This window comes from Pseudorca crassidens, chromosome 3 (assembly GCF_039906515.1).
Source record: "Pseudorca crassidens isolate mPseCra1 chromosome 3, mPseCra1.hap1, whole genome shotgun sequence".
Classification (NCBI taxonomy): Eukaryota; Metazoa; Chordata; class Mammalia; order Artiodactyla; family Delphinidae; genus Pseudorca; species Pseudorca crassidens.
In genome coordinates, this window is record NC_090298.1 from 119808558 (window position 1) to 119832503 (window position 23946).

The 23946-nt window shown below is 44.7% G+C and overlaps 1 protein-coding gene across 6 annotated transcripts in view; it reads left to right on the forward strand.

Moving 5' to 3' along the window:
- ARHGAP26 (Rho GTPase activating protein 26) overlaps positions 1-6873 on the forward strand; it is a 472331-nt gene extending 465458 nt beyond the window's left edge. For 5 of the 6 annotated variants that reach the window (XM_067732119.1, XM_067732122.1, XM_067732120.1 and 2 more), the window contains one exon: positions 832-6873. In XM_067732119.1, coding sequence (XP_067588220.1) covers positions 832-920 — 89 coding nt within the window. In that variant the 3' untranslated portion in view covers positions 921-6873. The remainder of the gene's footprint in view (positions 1-831) is intronic. The other variant, XR_010942153.1, reaches the window with a different exon arrangement.
- Positions 6874-23946: the final 17073 nt, after the last annotated feature.

Here is a 23946-nt window from a genome sequence, read left to right on the forward strand (position 1 = left end):
TGCTTTGCAGACTCAGCTGGATTGTATATAATTTTTACAGTATCACAGTAGTTTCCATGGAGATGGCTTGTGACATCACAGAACATTGGGTATATATTCTTTGGATGTGGAAAAATCAAAAGGGTAGAAGTTTTTTAAATTGCAATAGAGAGAGGGAGAAGACAGCTTTCAGACTTGTGTATAGGAAGGAGGAAAACTCCAGAGAACAGGAAAGAAAACTAAAGAAGGGTATGGTTGGAACCACCAGAGGGCTATTTGAAGACTATAAAGTACAAAAAAAAAAAAAATTGCAGAGGGAATTTGCAAGGAAATTAGAAGCAGAGGGTATGGATTCGGAGGGAAGTACAATGCATGATTAGGAGCTACATATCTTTAGGGACTAGTTCTTAGCAGTCCTCCATAGGTACTTTATCTGGTACATAGTCAACACTGGGTAAGTAAATGAGTACAGGGATGGATGGATGGATACTTAGGTAAATATATAGGTAGAATATCATAACTGTGACCTCTAACCTAAAATGCAGAAGTCTGTTACTTCTTTATAGTTTAAACCAGGAACTTCAGAAAGTCCATGAAACGCCTAAAATTAATATGCAGAATTTTGAATGCCTGTGTCTCTTCCCCTTTTAATTATGGAGAAAGTTCAGAATGACCTTCACCAGGTCCCCCAGTGGGTTGAGAAACTCTGGTTTAAACAAATCTGAGAATTATGTAACTTAACGAGTGACTGCACCAATCTCTAAACTTCCTTCACACATACACAGTATGCATCCACCTCCTACCCTATCTGTAACGTCATTTCTTGTCACTCTCTCCCCGCTTCCTGTACAGTGCATCCATCTCAGGAGCCTGGCTGGTTGGAGGGGACTCTGAATGGAAAGACGGGCCTCATCCCCGAGAACTACGTGGAGTTCCTCTAACCATGGGCCCTGGCAGAACTGCTGAGCTTTTCATGGTGTCCATGACAACGGCTGATTCCATTGTTGTGGGCCATTGCTCTTCGCCGCTGAGAAGTGCAGGGTGACTGACTCTGCTGCTACCTGTCAACACGAATGTTTCTGTGAACTCTGGTGTCACCCATCCCCATGATAATCTCAGCTGACGTGCGGTGATACTGCAAGAAACAGAAGTAAATCAGCGGAGGAGGCCGTTTGATTTTGATAACAAGAAAGGCTTACAAAGCCATTTCTCTCATTTAGCACCCTACGTGGGGTGCTCATTTTGTTTCAGTAGTCACCCAAACCCCAACCTTCTGATAAAGGAAGGAAGTGAGATGTAAGCAGTCCCCAGGAGGTTGCAGTATAGCTGGCTCTGACAGGGCTGGGCAGTGGCCTGAGATCCAGTCTGGATCCACAGCTATTGTTTACAGTAGACACTCTCTCCACCCCACCTCTAAATACTTGAGACCTGCCGTGATATAGGCGGCTGGGTCTGTTTGTTTGCATGCAGGATGGAGAAGGGTTATGGCGCTGTTTACATAAGATCCAGTCTCTCACCATCTCTCAAGCAGCCACTGTCCCAGCACCGGCAGAATTCTGTCCAGTCCTCTCATGCAGGGGAGCACACACCACCCCCATGGCCCCCTTCCCAAGCTAGGAACATAATATCCCAAGCTAGGAACTTCTCTGCCACCGAGGGCTGCCATTGCCTCGTAACCACGGCAACCCAACCTACTCTAAAACCAAACCAAAAAATAACACACTCTTTGCATGACGTATTTTTTTCTCCCTGCTTTTTGGCCGTTTATTGAATGGTTTTCCAACAACCTGAAGCCGAAGATCAAGGTCTACTTGGGGGCAGATAGAATAGCAGCTGGGAACTGCTCCCTTTCTGATGAATTTCAGCAGCACCAGGATATATTTGGAACAAACTCTAGTAACCTCTTGAGATTAAATTACATACAGGCTTAATATTTCTGTTCTTCCATGCAACTAGTGTCTGCTTTCTAGAGGGCAACATGCTGCCTCCCGAAGGGGAATACCCTCCCTCTGACTCATTCCCTCCCGTTCACCTGTCCCTTCCCCTGTCCTTGCCTGCCTGTAGCCCTTCACTGACGAGCCCCCTGGCAGTGCCCTGGGCTGCTCAGCACTGGTGCCCTGGCAGTTTGCAGGCATGATTCCTGGACTAACCCCATGGCCTCTAGTTTAAAAGGACATACATGTTCACTGCCACTCAGAAAAAGGGAATTGTTTCTCAGGCTTTTGAGGCATGAGACTAATAGCATAAGCCATTGTGATTCAGGAGGACGCCAGAAGGTTGGGGCATGGAAGGTGGGATGGGTACCTTCTGAGAAAGAGAATTTCCTGGTCCAGAAGGGGCTGGGTCATGTGGAAGACTGCCTTGGGTGGGGAAGTTTGGCCTGGACATTTCAAATTCACTTGGCTTTCCAAAGAAGAGAGTCCCAGTATTTCCACACTTGAATGTCCTTGCAAGAGTGATTCTGGGCAGACAAACTCCGAAGTGAGGGACTGTCAAGCTCTCCAGGACAGGAGCCCCTCGGGATGGTGGCGTTGTTCCAGAGTGTGTCCTGCTTCTGGAATTCCTCTTGAGGGAACTTTAAAGAGGAAAAGAAAAACTTGAATTGTGTTGAATTACTGTATCTTTTACTTTTTTTTTGAAAAGATAAACGTGTAAATAGAGTGATTTGAAATACTATATGGCAAAGTTTTATATTTGATATTCTATAAGCTAGTTGCTTCACACATTTAAGCTTTGATTGCTGAACAGGTGTGTATACGAGGGAGAGAGGGGACACAAGGTCGAAGAGAGTCAAGATCGTCCCTTCTCTGGCCTTGAGGAAGGAGAAGATATTTCCACACACTCTGCTGGCTCTTGTTGGTGGGCGTGACACGTTAATGGTGTTCAGTCTTCCTTATCCAGATGTGGTTTTTTGAGCATTTCTTGGGCTTTGGATTTGGAGATGGAAGGAGCATCTTCAGGCAATGAACTTTTCCGAGAACTCCTACCCAGTAGTAAGATGAAGCTCAGGATTTAAACAGGTGAGGCCAGGGGTTAGATTTTTTTGTTTGTTTCATTTTTCTTCTCAGGTGTATTTCTTGATACCCCAAGGTACCAGGACAGAAGACGGGATAATTGCATGCTCCTTGTATCTCACTCTTCCGCACATCTTCTAAGGCTTTATAAAGGAGTCCAAGCTAGTTTGCAAATGTGTGTGTCTAAGTTCCAAGAAAACCTGGCTTCTTAGGATCTTTCGTTCTTGACATGCTGCTTCTTCCCCTTTCCCTAAACATGTTTATTCATCTCAGATTCCCGATAGCTCCAAAATAAGACAAAGAAAAACCTCCAAAGAGGGGTGGAGATTGTGCTGTTATAGCTTTCTAGATGACTTTAAAGTTAATAGGAGTTTGTCATTGTGATTCATTCCATCAGCTCAAGGATGACACAGCTATTACCCAGGAGCTCACCCAGCAGTGAGCGAGGCACCACCACCGAATCAGGGAACAAGAATTAAGACTGGAGAAGACCGAGATGGGACTCAGGAAAGCTATCATTGAAAACCCAAGAAGAAAGGGCACATATGAGCAGGCTATATGAGCAGGCTATACCTCCTCCCTGCGGACTTTGAACAGCTTGGGGACCTGTTCAAAGGGGCTAGAGGGACAAGCACACTCTATACCACTGTGCTTTCCAAATAGAAAGAGTGCAACATATTGCTTTTAACACATTGGACATTTGAAATCACCACCTGCCCCATTGGAACCTTGACTAGAGCTAACGTGGGGACGGCCGCAAGTCCCAGGCCCTGGATTTGGAAGTTCCTCTGAAGCTTACCTGCCGACACTTGGCCCCAGCTTGACCACTTGGAAGCATGTGCCTCCCTCCTCATTCGCCTCTGATCCAAAGCCGGGGGAAATGGAGCTACTGCCAATGGGAATTTTAGGTAGACCCCTTCCCAGCTTCTCTGGGCCGTGCTGGGCCCTGACAGATGGCCACTCTGCTTCCTTACCCTGGCCAGGCTCCCCTCCTTCCCATCATCTACAGAACTGGAGACACTGTTCAGGATATGAGCCGACAAATAAGAAGGAACTTGAAGGCTGAAAATAGGTTTTACCCTCCACTGTCTTTGCTCCCCACCTCTAACTCTGTCTTCTGGAATAGGGAATCTTAGGGCACATTAGGGTATCAGAGTGGAATGCTATTGAGCAAAATCCCTGAGCTTTCCCAGGAGCCTCGTGTTGCTTTTGGAAGGCCCTGGGATCAGGTAGGCAGACATAGCCTGAGTCTTTTGGGGGCATCAAGATCAGTCTCTCCCACCTCCTCCAGGTACTCAGCAGAGTTCTGTAGTTACAGAATGCCATGCCTTGAGAAGACAACTAGTTTCACGCTCTTCCCCCACCGCCCAGGCAAGTAAAGTCCTGACTTGCTCAAGACTGATGATATTCTCTTCTGTTTTCAAATCCGAACATAGAGGGATGGACCCTGTATAGCACTGCTGGCCTTTGTATCCTAGGACTGGAGCCAGTTTTTAGCTTAGTGTTTTAGTATTTCTACAGCCAATGTGTGTTTTCTTCTGTCACACCAAACTGGGGTTTGTTTGTTTGTTTCTTCAGCATAATTCTAGTTCATGTCCTCTTGCTGAGTGCTTTTTGGATAGAAAGGCAAAGAGAAGGAGAATAAATGAACAATCAGGTATTGGCCAACCGGCATTAGCAACACAGAGTCATGCTAGTGACAAGGTGATTTCACTGTTTGCCAAGACTCTGCAGTTATGTGTGTCATACCTGTAGCTCACAGGGAAGTCCTTCTACCATCAGAGTTTGTGTCTCTTGAAAACAGCAACCCCTGTGGCACCAAAAGCTCTGTCTTGACTGTATAGACTCTAAAAACATCCATGATTGTGGAGTGGGGAGACAGAAATAATCGACTGAACATAACATGATCAACTACTCATGACTGTCTACTGGCACCTTTCATCCTCTGGCTTCTGTTTCCAGAAGAAGCAAGTCTGGACCATCCATTTTTATAGACCCAGGACTCCCAGGTACAGCAGTGGCCATCATGGCACTCACAGTTCGCCCTAGCATCGAATGTTTTATGAGCAACCGTGTTACCCAAGTAGGTAGCCAGCCCTGAAGAAACTAAACAGCCACTTAGCTGCCTGACTTTAAAAGGAATGTCCTGGCTATACTGTCTAGGGAGTTAATCTGTCATGACTGGCAAACTTGACAGTAATCATTTACCTAGACAGCCCTGCCCCACATCTCTTTCAAGTCAACTGGGTGTCCTCTCACACACCCTGTGTCGGCGTTTAAAAAATGTATCTTATCATGCTCAGATGTGTTTGGCAGCCAGGCTGGTGTGCTGGGTGCTGAACCACTTTTCTTTAAATGTAACCTCCAGATGACAACAGCCATAGAATAATGGACCTTGCACAAACCTACAGCATGCCTGAGACCAGACTCCACCAAGTCATAATTAGCTTGTTTCCTTCCACCACCTACAGTACTTGTCTAACTAAAGAGCTTCCCAAAGCACAGGGAGAGGCCATATAGAGAATTCAGACGTCATTCAGAGCCAGCCCTGGCTAAAATGTGATCTCCTAATGGAAGCACTTGTATTCTTAGGAGAAAAAGGATTGGGTATAAAGTAATGCTAAGAGCAGAAAGAGAAAGGCAAACCATCCTGAAGAACTTTGGATTTTTTAAAAGAGGGATAAATATAGTTCTTAATAGGGGGGGAAATCTATCACATAAAAAGTTCACAGCTAATTTTTTTACAGAAGTTTTACAGGACACTACAAGATGAAAACATTTTTCAAGGCAGAATGCCTTAGAGAGCAAAGGCTTAGCACAGTCCTGGACACGTGTAAGTATAGGAATTACTATTACATCAAAATTCCATTTAGTGTAGTCAGCGAGAACCAAGAGTAGTGATAAAGTGTCAGAATTACCTGGAGAGGCCAAGACATTTGACATCAATCATTTCTACATCTACCATTTCTACCAAATTGTCCAAACAGACCCTACACGCAGCTTCCTTGGGTATCCAGATGCCAGGGTCAACCTTGAACCTATGAAAAGAGGTTCATCTGATGATTCTTAAGTGTATATGTATTAGTGTGTGTTTGTGTATGTATGTGTACAGCTCACATTTACATATGTAAAGATACAGACTGTCTTCTAGAAAAACCCGCCTAAGCTGGCGGTTGCTGAGCCTTGACAGCCTTTAAGATTTGAAGTTGGAGAATCAGAGAACCAAGAGAGGCTATTGATTATCAGAATGAGCAAAGATGTAACTTAAGTGCCATTTGAAAACTCTGTTCGTATTTATCAGATGATTACTATCTATAGCTCTATTCCTTATTAACTTATTAAGAGTCATGTTGAAAAAAGATCAAACTCATAAACAATTAGGGGTTCATAGTAGGCTAGTGTTCACAAGCACTCTAAAAGACATTTTGTCCATATTTTGGAGAAGAAAATATTTGCATGTTTAATTCACAACTTAGGCTGCCTTTGAGTGTATTATAAAGTGCTGTGTGATGTAATATCAATAAACTACTTAAAAATGGCACTTTAAGGTTTTTTTTTGAAAAACATAAATGCACTGTTTTAAACTTCGATTCAGTATTGAATATCGACTGGTGTGTGTAGAATCCTATTTCGTAATTAAAAAGTAACTTGTGACTAGAATAGAACTTTTTCCCTGTTATTCATAAAACAGTGTTGCCATGTTCAGGCTTGAAAAGAAAAAAAAATGTGCTTTTGTGTCACTAAGCATATCTGTAAAGAAAATACAGTTTCTGTTGGGTGGCCTCTGAAACTTGGCTTTCTTACTTTCGGTTGGTTTATGTGACAATCCCTGTGAAACTAGTGGAAGTATGATTTTTGAATTAAATGACTTTTCCATTTGGTGGTATGTTTGTTTCTTGAGTTTCTGATAAAGTTTTGACAGGATGCATATTTTAATATTTTTTTCAAATAAGCAAAGACCATGATCAAAGATCACAAGTCTGGGCTCCTGAGGTCACTGGTGACAACCACAGTGCTGATTTCTGATGTGCTCTGGGGAGCTCTGATTTCCTTTAGGGAGAGGTCAACTGCTCGTGAACTTGAGGGGAAGCTGTCATGCATGTTAAACAGTTAAGCCCCAAAGAGTCACATTCCAATGAATGTTTCTGACTTTATCTCCTACAATACATATTTTATTCTCCCTCAATTTGATCGTCAAATCAACCATTTTCTGGAACTTCATTAACACAGGATGGAATAAAGAGCCAAAATACAGACAGTCCCACCACACAGCTGGGCGTGTCCCCCAGGGTTGTAAATCAGTCACTTGTAACATGTTGTCCCAGGCCAGCTCATGTTATTGAGTTGTCTCATTCATCATATCCCCTCCAGGTACATCCTGAGTTGCAGCCTGGGACCCAGGTTTACAATTCACTCCCAGCTTCTGCTGTGAGAACAGAGGAGCCAGAAGGAGAGGGCAGGGGAGCCTGGACTCTGGGGATGGAGGGCAAGGCTTCTGGCTCCAGAAGCTTGCCCTGGGCAAGCAGAAGGCGAGTGAGTATCCCCTGGTGCCTCGTTCTGAGGGATGACTATTTGAATATGTGGGTCACATGTGAACTGTTTATACTGTCCTCATTTACCACTTAATAAGGGCTGTTTACCCCTATGAACAGCACAGATTCACAGCACCTCTGCCTTCCCCGAGCTTACACCCTGTGCTGGAAAATTGTCCCAGCATCTGAAGCCTCATAGATGTGTGGGGTCATAGGGTACCTAGGTGAGACCTCCTGAGTGGCACACATGTATAACTGATGCCCATCGTGTGGAGAATGAAATGTATGTACGGATTTGTATCTTATCTATGTCCTTGCCCTTTCCACCAGACTCCCATCACTCCCCCATCACTTCTACTCTTACGGTTTTTCTAATGGGAAAGGTGTTCATTTTCTTGTTGCTTTTAGCCGCCAGAGCAGAGCTCAAATTGTGTCACATCCTGTGGTTGGTTTGGTGTTTTTCGCTTATTAGCTCCGGCCGCATGATTGGTCCTAAGAGCACCTTGGTTAGACGTGGACTTGATTGATACTTGAAATCACGTAAATGAAAGATTTTCTCAGACCTCAAACACATTTGCTCTTTGGGGAATGAAATCAGGGTTTTCATTCCTTCTTTTCTCAATTCTTTCTCAACCTCTGCTCGGATACCACATGTCTCTCTTACCCAGATGTGACAGTGTCTTTGGCTCGCCCTGCTTTTAATAGCACTGTGCTAAGCTGCAGCTAATTAACTGTGCTGGGCTAGTCAGGATTGCCTGAGTTCAGCCTGCACAGCAGCCAAGGGAGCCTCTAACCAACGTGGTTCCTGCTCGGGGTCGGCGAGGCTCAGCGCATGGGAGAGACTGCAGCGGTACCCAGCCAGGCTGCATCCTTCACAACCACCACCCTGCGTTACCTGGCCGGTATCAGCCAGTGGGGACCAGAGCAGGATGGTTTTCGGCTGAAATGATCGAAGCCCTGACTCACTGTATCCCCACAGCACTTGGCAACTCCTGTCACACTGTGTATTGTGACATTGACCCCAGGAGGCCTGCCCCAGGCTCTGTTTGCTAAAACCCAGGTAGCCGATATGCCTTCCCAAGACCAACCAGCAAATTTAGTCAAGACTTGAATTCACAGGTCCTTTCTCTAGGCACCAAATCACATTTGGTGACCTCTTGGTCTTGTGTGTACCCTAAAACTAAAAGGTTCCTCTTGACACAGTGGCTGTATGTCCTTTTTGCATTTGGGGGTGTGGATTATTGGAAAGACTTTTTTTTTAATTATTAAATGATTCTCTGCCTTTTCTGAACCTTTATCTGTGAAAGAGATGTGGGAGAGTAATGCTTGCCTTGCCTGTGTTAGATGGAGGAATGACAGTGAAGGGGAACCATCTTTCTTTTTCCACCTTTTCTCCTGATCGTACCATTTTGCCCTTTCATAGTACTTTCTACCTATAATTAACTCATCATTTGTCATCAAATGTTTGACATTTTATGTCACCCTCTTAATACCTCCATCAGGACAGGGCCTGGCATGTGGCAGGGGCCAGATGGCCCCTGGGGGGCTGACCATGTGACAGGAGGTGGGAGGCCACTGCTCTGGACTCCAGTCCTTCCCTCCTGTCTTCCTCTGCACTTCCGGTTGAAAGAAAGAAATGGGATCATTAGACGTGGGTGCTTGAACACGCGGTGACAATGTTGTGGTCCTTGGCAAGCTACTCTCTTCACTTGCGTCCCGGGATTCAGGCTTGTGGGAGAGACTTCCCAGCCTCTGTTCAGACACACACAGCCACATTCTTACCCAGCCTCCTTGCTAGCACTTGGTGCAAGAAACCATCTGGATGGCCAGCTGACCAAGAGCCCCGACCCTTCTCTGTCATCTAAATTACTTATGGGTGGTTTTATGAACTCCAAACCAGGCTGGAGACCTGCCTTCAAGCAAACCCACATCAGAATCACCCACAAGAAGTATTCCTTTTTCAAGACCCTTAAAGGAAATTCCACACTGTCCCATGGGAACTTGGTCTGGTATCTAACACTCTCACCAAGGGAATTCTTTGTGTCTAACTGAAGTTTCCCAGGATGCAGCTTCCGTCCATTTCCTTTCTGTTTTTCCTTAGAGTGGAGCCATCTTTTTAGAGCAGTCACCCTCTATTTTCATGCTTCCATTCAGCAAACACTTCGTGATGACCTCTTGTGTGCCAGGAGCTGTTTAAACCAGGAAGTATATGACATGATCTCTGTCCCCAGGGAACTCACAGTTGGCCTCGGTGATGGCAGGTCTACAAGAACCAGAGTTTACCATGTGCAATTTGCTACACTTTCTGTGTGTGGTGGGTAGTCCCGGGCTCCAGGGAAGATTGATCCTTTCTCTTTGGGAGGCAGGTACCAGAGAAAGCTTCACAAAGAAGTGACATTGGAGATCTTGAAAAATGGAGAGAAAGCACAAGGACAGCAAGGACTGAGGCATGAAGGGGAAAGAGAGAAAGAGAAAGAAAGAAAGAGAGGTGAGTTCACTATGATTGGAACATGAGCGGATAAGGTCTTTCTGAGAATTGTACCCCTACTCCCTTAGTCTTTAGCCTTCTATCTTCTCTCAATAAATGACAATATCAGCTAACATTTATCACTATCTTACTGAGTACCAGACACTACTATACATGCCTTAACTCACTGAATCCTCAAAACATGTGAAGGGAATACTATAATTTCATAGATGAGGAAACTGAGGATCAGGGAGGTCACACAAGCTAAGAAGTGGTGAAGCTGAAATTCCAACATAGGTCTGTCTGCTTCTAGAGCCCATACGCTCTTACGGTTTCTTTTTAAATTTTCTTTATAGATACGCACACGTGATTTTACATAAATGCGTAAACTTTTTTAATTGGATGGAAGTTTTTCCTTCCATTTTTGACTTGGTTCTTCAATCCCCCACATCAGCCTCCTCCCTCCTTGGAACTATATCAACCACCTCCTTACGGCCTTTGCAGTAGTGAGCCCTTCAGAAAGTACAATTTCTGACAAACAGCTTGGTTTTACAGTGGCTGGAGTAAGAGCAGGCAGTTTTTTGATTAAAAACTTTCTTTTCTCCAAGGAGCCCTTTGCTCCCTCATCTTGGGAGAAAAGCTCCCCGCTTCTGGAGCTCTGTGCAGACACTCCTGGTTCTCTGGGCAGCCCAAGGGACTCCAGCTGCAATCTTTTGCCAGTCCCAGCATCCTTGAGGACACAGCAAGGAGGCAGTCCCTGCAGAGGGCTCAGCCATGTTTTTCTGGCTGGCAATATATGATGTACAAATTTTTAAAAATGTAACAATTTGAAAACGGTCCCTTTCCCCACCCCAATCCAGCTGCCGACGACAGACCTTCAGGCTGTTATGGGACTACCAGAGAAATCCCACAAGCATGTGTCTTCTTGTGGGAGAGCCAGTGTTTCTAGCGTGATCTATTAATGCTCCAAAATAGAGAATTTTGGCATTTTAACCCCCCTCTTGAACTTCATGAGATCTTAAAAATTCAGAGCTTGAGGAAAGAGCATGAGAACTCAAAGCAGACGGTGGGTGGGTGCTTTTAGGACACACAAAACATCTGACTTCCACTACGGTCTGCTTACAGAGTGAGGCTCTCACCCAGGTCTCCCCCGGGGAGTGGGGTTGGAAAACATCTGACTTCCACTACGGTCTGCTTACAGAGTGAGGCTCTCACCCAGGTCTCCCCCGGGGAGTGGGGTTGAACTGTTGCATGTCAAGATGACAGTGACCTAGTCAGTTTCATTTATGGAGTACTTCCGTTATACTAATTGCCTTACGTGCATCGTCTCATTTAATCCTCAGATCAATCCTATGAAATAGGTTCTGTTGGTACCCTATCCTGGAGAGGAGGAAGCCAAATATTAGGTTGGGTAACCTGTTCAAAGTCACTGAGCTAATGAGTAACAGAGCAGAAATTCAACCCCAGTGGGCAGATGCTCTTAACTCCCACACTGCCCCAACTCTGGGGAAGGTTTCTGGAGCTCCAGCCCTCAAATGTCCTTCACTTCCCTCACCCTTTGGTGGGAGGGGGGAATCCTTGTTGTTTTTGCCTGTTTGGCAGCCAGTACCCCTTCTTCTGCTAACAGCACCTCAGTTTTTCTTTGGGGAGCCCCACCCTCAGGTTCCATGGGGTTGGGTGGGCTGGCATCCATCCTTGATTCAGTGGTGAACCTGTGACCCTGGTTGGGGCTATGAGATCATCACATCCACCCAACCAAAGTGATTGGTTGGTTCAGGAACAGGCCCAGGACCTAGTGAAATCCACAGTGCCAGGGCTTCATCCTGGGACAAGGTATCCAGGTCACAGCAGGTGAATTTGTCATATCAGGGAAGCATGGTAAGTGCCGTCCCCTCCCCCCCATCCTCAAATGACTTCTTAGCATGAACTCTGTCTGCTACTTCTCTTTATTTGAGAGACCTCATACTTTATGTTGAGTATTTATTTGTTGAGATTTTCGTAGTGCACCTCTTAGAAAAGTTGCTTCAGAAAGCAAGCAGAAGATCTGAAATATAAATTCTCTGCAATATAAAATGGGCAAGCACTGCTCCAGTGTGATCACTCCTGGAATGAGTTCAGCAAAAGAGGAGCCTTGATGCCTGAACTCAGCAAGCACAGCATTTTTTTTTTTTTTTAATAATTCTGACATTTGTTCTCCATTCTGGACCAGAAGCAGCCATGACTGCTCTTAAGAATAGGGAGGAACGGTGTCGTTCGGAGCGCTCTGCCCATACGCTTCCAACCCCAGTTGATACAAGTCGTCTCTTGACGATTTGGCTCATCCCGGGGGTACATTAGTGTTGAGACATTTCATCCTGGAATTCTCGTCAAGGACCCCCAGTCAGTTGTGATAGAGAATGCCCATAAATCACGCCTAATCACGACATGGGATTGCATGGCGTCAAGTGCTCCTTGGTTAAGAAAGATGTTCACACACCCTGAGGGCCACACCCAGACCTGTTCGACCATCCCACCAATGTGAGTCTGAGAAACTCCAGAGTCTTGGAGTTCAGACCTTCACCTTCATCTGGGTGGGACTACATACTTGGAGGCCCTGAAAGGGTGCGGGTGTGTCTAATCAGGCTGGGATAGCCTGCTGCGACCCTTCCCCGTGACGTGCTCACAGTTTTCTTCTCTCAAGGACTTTCAGATAAAGGGATTCCACAGCTCACAGGAAAACCTTCACAGGCAAGCAGGGCACTCCTGGCCCACAGAACATAATGCTCTCACTTCGTATAGCACTTCAAAATTTTCAAGGTTTATTTCCTCCAAATTTGACCATGGTACAGCCCTGATCGGAAACCCTTCAGAAGCTCTCATGGCCTGAAAAACAGCAGCATGGCACACAGGGTGCTGCTCAGTATGGCCCCAGCAGCTTTTCTCCAATGTTCCTTTATGTATCCTATGCCCCAGAGGCCCCCACTCTTCATTATTCTACAACAGTCTGAAGCAACATTCATTCATTCATTTATCAATATTTATTGGGCATCTACTCTGTCCACACCCAAGTGCAAGGTGCTGTCTCCCACTTGTGCCCCCCGGGGTTCTCTCAGGCTCAAATGCTCTTCATCTTTTCCACCCCAAGGGGAATAGCTGTTTTTTGCCTGTTTGGCAGCCAGTACCCCTTCTTCTGCTAACAGCACCTCAGTTTTTCTCTGGGGAGCCACCCCTCCCTTACTCTCAGGTCTCAGGATTTTGGGTAGACTGACACCAACCTACCCTGGATCCAGTGGTGAACCTGTGACCCTAGCCAGTCCTATGAGATCATCAGATCCACTCAGCCAAAGTAATGGGTTGATCCAGGAATGGGCCCAGGACCTAATGAAGTCTGAGAACCAACTTCTGGATTTCTTAGACTGTGGTGATGAGAGACTTTCTCTTTCTGGATTTGAAGCTGTGAGGACTGCTGGCGGCCCTCTTGTCTCCTTGTTGGGGAAGTCTGCCTACGAATTAGAAAGCCTCGAAGTGGTGCTAAGAGAGACGATACCAGCACTCCCTGTTCACAGTAGCCAAGACATGGAGACAACCTAAAGGTCCATGACAGATGAATGGATAAAGATGTGGTACATGTATACAGTGGAATACTACTCAGCCATAAAAAAGAATGAACTAATGCCATTTGCAGCAACATGGACGCAACTAGAGATTATCATACTAAGTGGAGTCAGAAAGAGGAAGACAAATACCATATGATATCACTTATATGTGGGATCTGAAATATGACACAAATGAACCTGTCTATGAAACAGAAACAGACTCACAGGCATAGAGAACAGACTTGTGGTTGCCAAAGGGGAGAGGGGTTGGGAGAGGGATGGAGTGGGAGTTTGGGGTTAGCAGATGTAAGCTATTATATATAGAACGGGTAAACAACAAGGTCCTACTGTATAGCACAGGGAACTATAGTCAATAGCCTATGGTTAACCATGATGGAAAAGAATATTAAAAACAGAAAGAATGTGTATATATATGTATAACTGAATCACTTTGCTGTACAGCAGAAATTAGCACAACACTGTAAATCAACTATACTTCAATCAAAAAATTAAAATAAAATAAAATAAAAAAGAATACCAGCACTCCGTGTCGCGTCCAGACGTACCTGAGCTCTTCTGTTACATAAGCCAATAAACTCTTATTTTGCTCCAAAGTTGGAATTGAATTCTTTCACTTACAGCTGAAGTCCTGAGCTCTAGACAAAGCTTCAGAGTGGTTTCTGTGCAGTCCTTTCTCCCCCTTGATTGTCTGATCCTTTCCCAGGAGGAAAGAGCACTGGATTTGGAGTCAGAAAACCTGACATGAAGTCTGGTTCTGCCATTTCCAAACAACTGGACCTTGAGGTAATCACTTATGTTCTCTGAGTATCAGTGTCCTCATCTGTAAAATGGACCTAAGAATGCTTCTAAGGTTGTTTCCATGAAATGAAATGACACTTACTAATGTACTTGATAAAATTGGCCATCCTCCAAAATCAATAATATAGTATTACAATGTGGATTTCTTCAATACCTTGGAAAAAGTTGGCAGTTTCTAGATGTTTGTTGCATTGTTTCGTATTCATTAGTGTGTCCAGTCTACCAGTCTTGGGAAGCACCTAGGGCTGTGTGGGCTCTGCCCATTGCCCCCGTAAAGGACAGCCCTGCGTATCATGTGTTTCTCCCCACTTTCGTCTCCAATCATGGCCAAAATGAACACACCTGGGCAGACACCGAAGCCATAACTTGTCAGAATGCAGTGTCCTGTGACTCACATGGCTTGGCTTAAACACGTGATGTAGGTCAGTTCGATTTTTCACTCCTGTAAATTTGATGTCCAAGGGAAGTTGCCCTTAGAAGGTGAGAACTCTTGATGTTGGTACTTGAGGGACGATGCATTCCCTCTGCTGCCTGCTGCCTGCAGGAGGGAGGAGATGGGAGCCCACCCCAGGCTCATTCCCCAAGGGCAGTGAAACTGGCGGATTACCTTCCCTTGATAACTGCTGTGGACAAGAGGCAAGGCAGAGGTCAAGTAGCCTAAAGGCTGACTTTGCTGGTACAAAGCCAGCATCATTGTGAGTACGCAGGAACAACGCTGGGTCAGAGGCCCTAGCATCCGTTTCCACTTTAGTGAGCATCAGGGGTCTCTGGGAAGCTTGCTAAAACTGAAGAATTTTGATTCAGTGGGTCTGGGACAAGGCCCCAGATTCTGTGTTTGTATTGTTGTTGTTGTTGTTTTTATAATTTTATTGGAGTATAGCTGGTTTACAATGTTGTGTTAGTTTCAGGTATACGGCAACGCGATTCAGTTACACATATATTCATTCTTTTTTCAGATTCTTTTCCCATATAGGTTATTACAGAATATTGGGTAGAGTTTCCTGTGCTGTACAGTAGTCCTTGTTGGTTATCTATCTTACATATAGCACTGTGTGTATGTCAATCCCAAGCTCCTAATTTATCCCTTCCCCCAACGTTTCCCCTTTGGTAACCATAAGTTTGTTTTCAAAATCTGTAAGTCTGTTTCTGTTTTGTAAATAAGTTCACTTATATCATTTTTAATTAGATTCCACATATGAGTGATATCATATGATATTTGTCTTTCTCTGTCTGACTTACTTCTCTTGGCATGGTAATCTCTAGGTCCATCCATGTTGCTGCAAATGGCATTATTTCATTCTTTTTTATGACTGATTAAATATTCCATTGTATGTATGTACCACATCTTCTTTATCCATTCCTCTGTCGGTGGACATTTAGGTTCCTTCCATGTCTTGGCTATTGTAAATAATGCTGCAATGAACATTGGGGTGCATGCATCTTTTTGGATTATGGTTTCCTCCAGATATATGCCCAGGAGTGGGATTGCTGGATCATATGGTAGTTCTATTTTTAGTTTTTTAAGGAACCTCCATACTGTTCTCCACAGAGGCTGTACCAATTTACATTTCCATTAACAGTGTAGGAGGGTTCCCTTTTCTCCACACCCTCTTGAGCATTTATTGTTTGTAGACGTTTTGATGATGACCATTGTGACTGGTGTGAGGTGATACCTCATGGTAGTTTTGATTTGCATTTCTCTGATAATTAGTGATATTGAGCATCTTTTCATGTGCTTTTTGGCCATCTGTTTGTCTTCTTTGGAGAAATGTCTATTTAGATCTTCTGCCCATTTTTTGATTGGGGTGTTTGTTTTTTTGACATAGAGCTACATGAGCTGTTTATATATTTTGGAGATTAATCTCTTGTCAGTCGCTTTGTTTGCAAATATTTTTTCCTATTCTGTGGGCTTTATGGTTTCCTTTGCTGTGCAAAAGCTTTTACGTTTAATTAGGTCCCATTTGAAAACAGCTGGAAGAATCAGGCTCCCTGACCTCAGACTACACTACAAAGCTACAGTAATCAAAACAGTATAGTACTGGCACAAAAACAGAAATATAGATCAATGGAGCAGGATAGAATGCCCAGAAATAAACCCATGTACCTATGGTCAATTAATCTATGACAAGGGAGGTAAGAATATACAATGAAGAAAAGACAGTCTCTTCAACAAATGGCACTGGGAAAACTGGTCAGCTACATGTAAAAGAATGAAATTAGAATATCCTCTAACACCATACACAGAAATAAACTCAAAATGAATCAAAGACCTAAGTGTAAGGCTGGACACTATAAAACTCTTAGAGGAGAACATAGGCAGAACACTTTTTGACATAAATTGCAGCAAGATCTTTTTCGATCCACCTCCTAGAGTAACAGACTCTGTGTTTGTAATGGGCATCTGGGGTGATTGTAAGTCTGGTGGTCCTCAAACCTCATTTTGAGGTCACCTGGGGTCAAAGCTGGACATGATTGATGCTTTAATACACACATTTCCTTTTCAATTAAATATCAAAAATGTCTGGGTTCTCCTTAGGTAGCTATTAGCAACTCTCCTTGGCCTACAGATTCATGAATGAGAAGTTTCTTCACTGTGCTGTGATTAACACAAGCATAGTAATGGAAAAATCCATACTTACATAGACAATAAATCCAAGGGTGACTATATGATGAACGACCTCACCAAAGTCTTCCTTAAAAACTGGAATGAACACATTCACCTTGAGAGATTAAATTTTTTAGTAACTCAATTGCCATGAACTTCCAAGAGCGCCAAGGATTCTGGCAAGATCTAAATCACCACAACTTCCTAGCTTTGGTGCTGATTAGAGTCAGGGTAGCTTTTAGCCAAAGCAAAAATAGTTACAAATGCAGGCAATGAGTAAAAAAGCCACAGCTTTACCTCCTCTGTCCTGAGTAGAATTAAATAAGACTAGATGCTTATGGATCCCATCTGCAAAAGGAAAAACAGCTTAAAGGGGCAACGTGGTCTGCTGAAGAACAGCATAGGATTTCAACTAGGCCTCCGAATTCTCATCACAGCTTTTGTGACTGATTACTTAACCTCTCTGAGCCTATTTTCCCATCTTAAAATAGGAGGGGAGGGGATAATTCCTATATGGCAGGGACATCAGGAGGATTGGGGGGGGAATTCATATACCTGTATATGTACGTATATGTCAAGCATTTGGCATCAAAATTTGGAAACGCCACCAATTAAACATTACAAAAGTTAATCTCTCTGAGTTTCAACTTCTTTGTCTGCAAAATAGGGATCATCATAATCCCCACTACATAGAGTTGCTTTGAGAATTATATGAAATATCTTACATAAAGTACCTGGCAGACATCTGGGACAATTTGAGTGTCAAAGTAAAAGATGGTAGTAAAGAATTATAACAAACTGAATAAAGTAAGAATTCGCGAGTCCATGCCAATATAAATAAATAAGGCGAACAAGAAAGCTCCTCCTTACAGTTGAGAGCCAACTCATGATGGCAGAAGGAATGACTGAATTAAAATGCCACCATTTGGCAACCATAACAGTATTTGAGTCAGTCGAGAATCGTCAATGGATGATTCATCACAGGATATTTGCCAAGCCTCAGAGTATCTCCTCACAAGAGACCCATTGATCACAAGGATAAACGGGTGCCTTTACAGGGCTTCCCTGGTGGTGCAGTGGTTGAGAGTCAGCCTGCCGATGCAGGGGACACGGGTTCGTGCCCCGGTCTGGGAGGATCCCACATGCCGCGGAGCGGCTGGGCCTGTGAGCCATGGCCGCTGAGCCTGCGCGTCTGGAACCTGTGCTCCGCAACGGGAGAGGCCACACAGTGAGAGGCACCCCCCACCAAAAAAAAAAAAAAGAGTGACTTTACAGTGGAAAAAACCAGCGGACACTACCTTTTACTAGGACTAATTGACAGCATGTCTCTTCTGTGCGGCATTGAGAAGAACTCATCATGTCCTCAGTGGAATTCCTAAAAACAGTATATAACCTGAATCTCACCATGAGGAAGACAAACGAAACGGAGGTGTGTTCCTTTCAAAAATGTCAATGTCATGAAATAGAAGGATTCAGGAATTGTTCCAGATGTCAAGACATGTGACAAAGGGAATGTAACACCTAATCGTGGATTTTCTTGGGCTAAAAAGAACATTACAGGGACACTTGGCAACATCTGAGTAAGGTTTACTGATTAGGTAACTAACGTATTGCATCAGTGTTAATATGATTTAGATGATTGCATTGTGGTTTTGAGAGGCAGGATTTGTAGGCAGACTTTTTGGAAATATACACAAGTACTGAGGGATAGAGGGCATCGGATCTACAACATCTTAAATGTTAAAAGAAAAAAATGATTGATAGATAAAGTAAATAGAGCAAATGCTAACATTTGAGGTGTGGGGGGGGAAGGGTGTCCAGGAATTCTTCACTATTTTAGCAACATTTTGTAAGTCTGAAATTATGTGGGTTTTTTTTTTTTAATGTCCAGCGCACAAAGTAACTGACAGCAGTTTCTGTTGTTAATCAATTAACAACAGTAATGAAACCCTGGGTGTAGTCTAAAGAGTTTAGAAGCCAAGAGGAAAATGAGTACAAAACCAACATGAGGATTTGCTAAAGAGAGCATTTTGGGTTTGCAGTACAAAATGTGACTCTCCATCTGCCTTCTGTGACTCACTTTGTTTCAGTTCCTCTTGGCAGCTGTGGTCCAAGGATTGGGGTCCCTGTGTGGTCTTATAGGAAATGCAGGTTTTATGAAGTGCATCCTGCATAAGGTGGAGGCCAGTGGGGTTGACTGATGCTATGTCTTAGGCTCATATGCCTGGAAGGGACAGCAGTGCACCAAATCCTGGGTCTCCCTTCCAGCCCCAGTGAACTCCATAGAAAGCCATTTCAGGTTAAAAGTTTAGTCCTGGCCCTGTCGCTGTCCATCTGGAGGACATAAATATGTGGCAGTACTTTTAGCAGCACAAAGTTGCACACATATGCTGGGGAGCCTGGGGCTTTGTGGTTAAGAGGGCACCTCTGGAGTCAGACAGACTGCTTCCAAAACTCAGATACGCCACTCATCAGATAGACAATTTGGGGTAGGTCATGAAACCTCTATGCCTCCAATTTTCCTCGTCCACAAAATGGGGGTAATAACTTTAATACAGAGCCAAACTCGCAGGGATGGTGTTTAGTAAGTGAGATAATGCAAATGATACAGCTTTTATGCTCATGCATCCTGACGTATCTTCAGGTATAAACTAATGTTATTATGATGTCATTCTGATGTCATTCTGAAATTATCTAGAATCAGAGCCATTCCATTAATATATGCTGGAACTTCTTTCCTTCTCCTTTACCTGCCCTGGCCAGCCCATCTTCTGATAACACCAATCACCAACTGCTTTTACTGTTGATTTTCTTCTGACTTCAGTTCCTACTGGGGTCCTGGGGATGGCGGGTGGGGGCGTGGGGAGAGAACTTCTTCCTGCGTCTTTCTCTCCCATCTCAAGGTTCCAGTTCGCTAGTTGAGCCCTGGGGTTCTGGAGACTTCTGTGATTCTGCAAGAAGTTCATCTTGTGTGAGAAGTTTACCTGGAAAACATGTGGCTGAAGATGGAACTTCAGTGCTAGGCCCCCAGAACAGTGGAATATGTTTTCACTTCCACTCTCTGCCAGGCACACGAGCCTGTGCAAATTCTGGTCCCCACACAGAGGCAGAGGAAGAAACCTGCCTCGCTCTTAGGACTGGGAGACTCTACACTCAGAATCTCAGAATAGCACTCCCCGCCACCAATCTGTCCACAGTGGCCTTAGCCAAACCCCAGGAATGGAGGCTTGACAGGAATGTGTCATAAGAAAGATATTCCTCCAGACTCCTCTCTCCCGGCTCCACACCCATATATCTGCCTGCTTGCCGGACATCGCTAGATGACCCGCAGGCACCTCAGCCTCGGCACGTCCAAAATGACACCTCGCCCCCCCTTCTCCTATGCCCTCTGTTTTGGGTGATGTCACAAGCCAAGTTGGAAATCTCAAAATCATCCTCCCCCGAGCTGTTCCTTTAGGAAGGTCCTGTCCATTCCAAATCCCAAACGGCCCAGACCTGATTCTCCCTCTTCATGTCACATGTTGACTTTCAGGTCTTTATGATCTCTCTCTCCCTTGGACTATTTCAGCAGCCTCCTACCTAGTTTCCCTTCTACCAGGTCCCACAAGTCTGGTCCACTCTTCACATTAAGGGCAAAGTTACCTCCGGAGTAGGAAATGTGATGATTCTCCCACCATGGTGAAGCATGTGCTGGCTCCCCCAGCGACTCAAGGATGGAGTGTGGACTCTCGAGTGGGCATGCAAGGCTCAGCCCATCTCTCCAGCTTCATCTTTCCCCAAATCCCCACCCGCCAGCATACGAGGCTGCTTGCTGGTTCCCTGAATCCTCCTTATTCATTCACTAGTGAGCCTTTGAACGAGGTCTTCCTTCTGTTTGGACTCTCCTTTCTCCTCCATTTTTTAACCCAGAAGATCCCTACTTACCTTTCAAACTGAGTTCAAAAGTCACCTTCTCTGGAAAGGAAGTCTCCTTGTCTCCCTCTTCTCTGCTCCTTTGTTAGTATAACCCGCGAGTCTGCATTGTCATTGGTTGTTTCTATGTTTATACTGCATCCTCTTCATGATCGAGGATTCTGTGCTGTTGACTTACGTACTCCCAGCACTGAACTTGCCTGTCTTGGGGAAAAGACATGTATAACGTGCCTAGAGTACCACAGAGCACCACTGTGCCCTAGAAGCATCGCCCTTTTGCTGTAGCTTTATAATCTTGCCTAAATACTAGAATGTTGGTTCTTATGCAAGGTAGAGTCCAAGGCTCCAACTTCACCTTTATCTCAACCTTCTTCCAGGTGAACTTGTATTCTTTCTTTACCTGTCTCCCTGATCTCCTGCCTTCTCATCAGATCTCTGAGGGGATGTCTCTGGCCATTAAAAAAAAAAAAAAAAAATGTATCCTGGATTTGCTGGCTGGGGTAATTTACTTTCTATGAGATCAGAGAAAAAGCTGATCTTGTTAAAAGGCTTTAGCTATTATCCCCCAGAGATAGAATAATATGTAAACAGCATAAAATGCTGACATGTGAGGTGTCCATTTGCACACATGGTCATGTTTTCCTATGATATTTAGAAGCAGGGTTAGACTGACCCTGGCATTCACTTAACAGCCTTTGTTCTAATTTCTTCCACAATGAGTTTTTTTCCAACTTTCTGGTCATTTCTACTTTGGGAGGTGGCCAAGGTCCAGGCAGTACCTGTGGTCACGCCAAGGCTCTGCGCCCTTCCACCCCGGGGGCTTGGTCTGCCTCTTGGAGTGCATGCATTCTGACAGATGCAGTACATGCAGGGGGCAGACCCCATAGTCTGAGGAGATGGGCGCCTCCTGCACGGGATCTCATTTTTCTCCATCTGTACAAACATTTGGGGCCTTGGGCTTTGTGATTCACACAATGACTATCCATCTGCCCATTTACTCCAGAAAGGAAGAAGGATTTCTTCACACGCAGTTGGCCCAGATTCAGACGTGAGCTGAGTCATCCTGTCACATATTCGGGAGCCACCTGTCTGACCCATACACTGTAGTAGATCTCCATAATAATAAGGCTTCCCATTACATGAAGATGAGTATTACTTGTGTACTACCCTCTACACTCCCAAACCAACCTGAAATTCCCAGCCTGGGCCAGTAATGGGATAGGTCAGGGCTGGCCGATGTTGTAGCTCCCGCCCCTTGGTCCCTCCCTACACCTGGCAGACATGCTAACTGATTGATGAACTCTCCTCCTCCGAGCCCAGAAACAAACCCTCACAATCGGTCGGACTTGGCACCAGAGGTGAAAGCATATTGATACCTGAAGGTTAGATTGGGAAGACGTGGTTATTTTCTGGGTGAGGAGTGTAGTCTCCTGAAGGCTACTTTTATTTGCTTGTATATATAATGATTTATTGGGGGTTGGGGTGGGGAGCTTGGAGGAACTCAGAAGGTAATACATACACACACTGCGTCCAAAATTCAAAAGGTATAAAAGAAATGTGAGATTTTTCTTTCCCACCTCTGTTTCCCTCCGTGGAGGCAATCCATATCATTGGGCTTTTTGTGTGTGTGTTTGTCCACACACACACACACACACACACACACACACACACACACAGAGGCTGTATTAGCTTACCAAGGCTGCTGCAGGCTAGAAGTCTAAGAACAAGGTGTTGATAGGGTTGGTTCCTTCTGAAGGCTGTGAGAGAGGGTATGTCCCATGCCTGTTGCCTAGCTTCTGGTGTCTTGCTGGCAATCCTTGACATTCCTTGGCCTGTAGATGCATCACCCCAATCTCTGCCTTTGTGTTCACGTGGCGTTCTCACTCTGTGCATGTGTATCCAGATATCACCTTTTTATAGGGATACCAGTCATATTTAATTAGGGTCCAACCTCATGGCCTTATTTTAATTAACTACCTCTGTAAAGACCTTATCTTCCAAGTAAGATCACATTTGGAGGTACTGGGCGTTAGGTCCTCAACGTAAGAATTTGGGGATGACGTAATTCAACACATGTAACACGCATTTAGGTATATGCAGATTTTTAAGTAAATGACAGCATGCTGTAAACACTCTTCTGCATCTTGCTTTCTTTAATATTCTTGGGAATATTTCTGTATCAATACATAGAGACCTTCCTTTTTAATGGCTACGTAGGGCTGCATCACTTGGGGATGTAGTTATTTATTTATTCAACATCTCCTAGTGATGGACATTAAGCTCCTTTCAATCTTTTGCTATTACAACAAGTTTTCCCTGAATGTCCTTGAACATGTCCTTTCACACTTTGAATGCAAATGTAGCTGCAATAGAGATTCTTAGACAATTCAAAGGGTAAGTGCACTTTGATTTCAATATGCGTGTAAACTGCTCTTAATTGCCAAGAGAAAAGGCAGAGAAGAGGGGTTTATCTGATTAGCTAATTGCCACAATGGATCCCTTTTGGGGTTAAAATACAGGACTAGAAAGAGCCCACAGAAGGGGGGAGGAGGACCTTTCTAAAACTGGCACTTGTGAACCCCCAGCTGGAAATGACATCCTTAGTCTGTGCCATGGACAGGCACTTCTGAGTCTGCAGTAAGACTGTCTCCTCCCTCTGAGCCCAGAGACTGGAGCTGGGTCCAGGGACTCCTGCCTGCCTGAGCTTTCAGTCCAGGGCTCTGGGGGGAGGGGTGAGAGGCTTGGGGGACTGGAGGGTGGAGGGTAGAGCCCCAAACACGGAAGAAGATGCTTCAGCTGAAGACCAGGCCTAGTGTGGTCCAATCGCCTTTATTCTTTCTCCCTGGTACCCTTCCTGTTCAGCTGCTGTGGCATGCTAAACCTCCAGTTGCATTTTGGCCAGGAGTCCCCATTCCGATGAGGTCTCTAACCTTGCTGAGGGTGGGAGGGCATCTGCAGTGAGTCATCCGACAACGGCATGGCCCAGCTTTTCAACATAACTGCTAGCTGGAAACTTGTAAGCCCTCCCTCAGTTTTTGCTTAT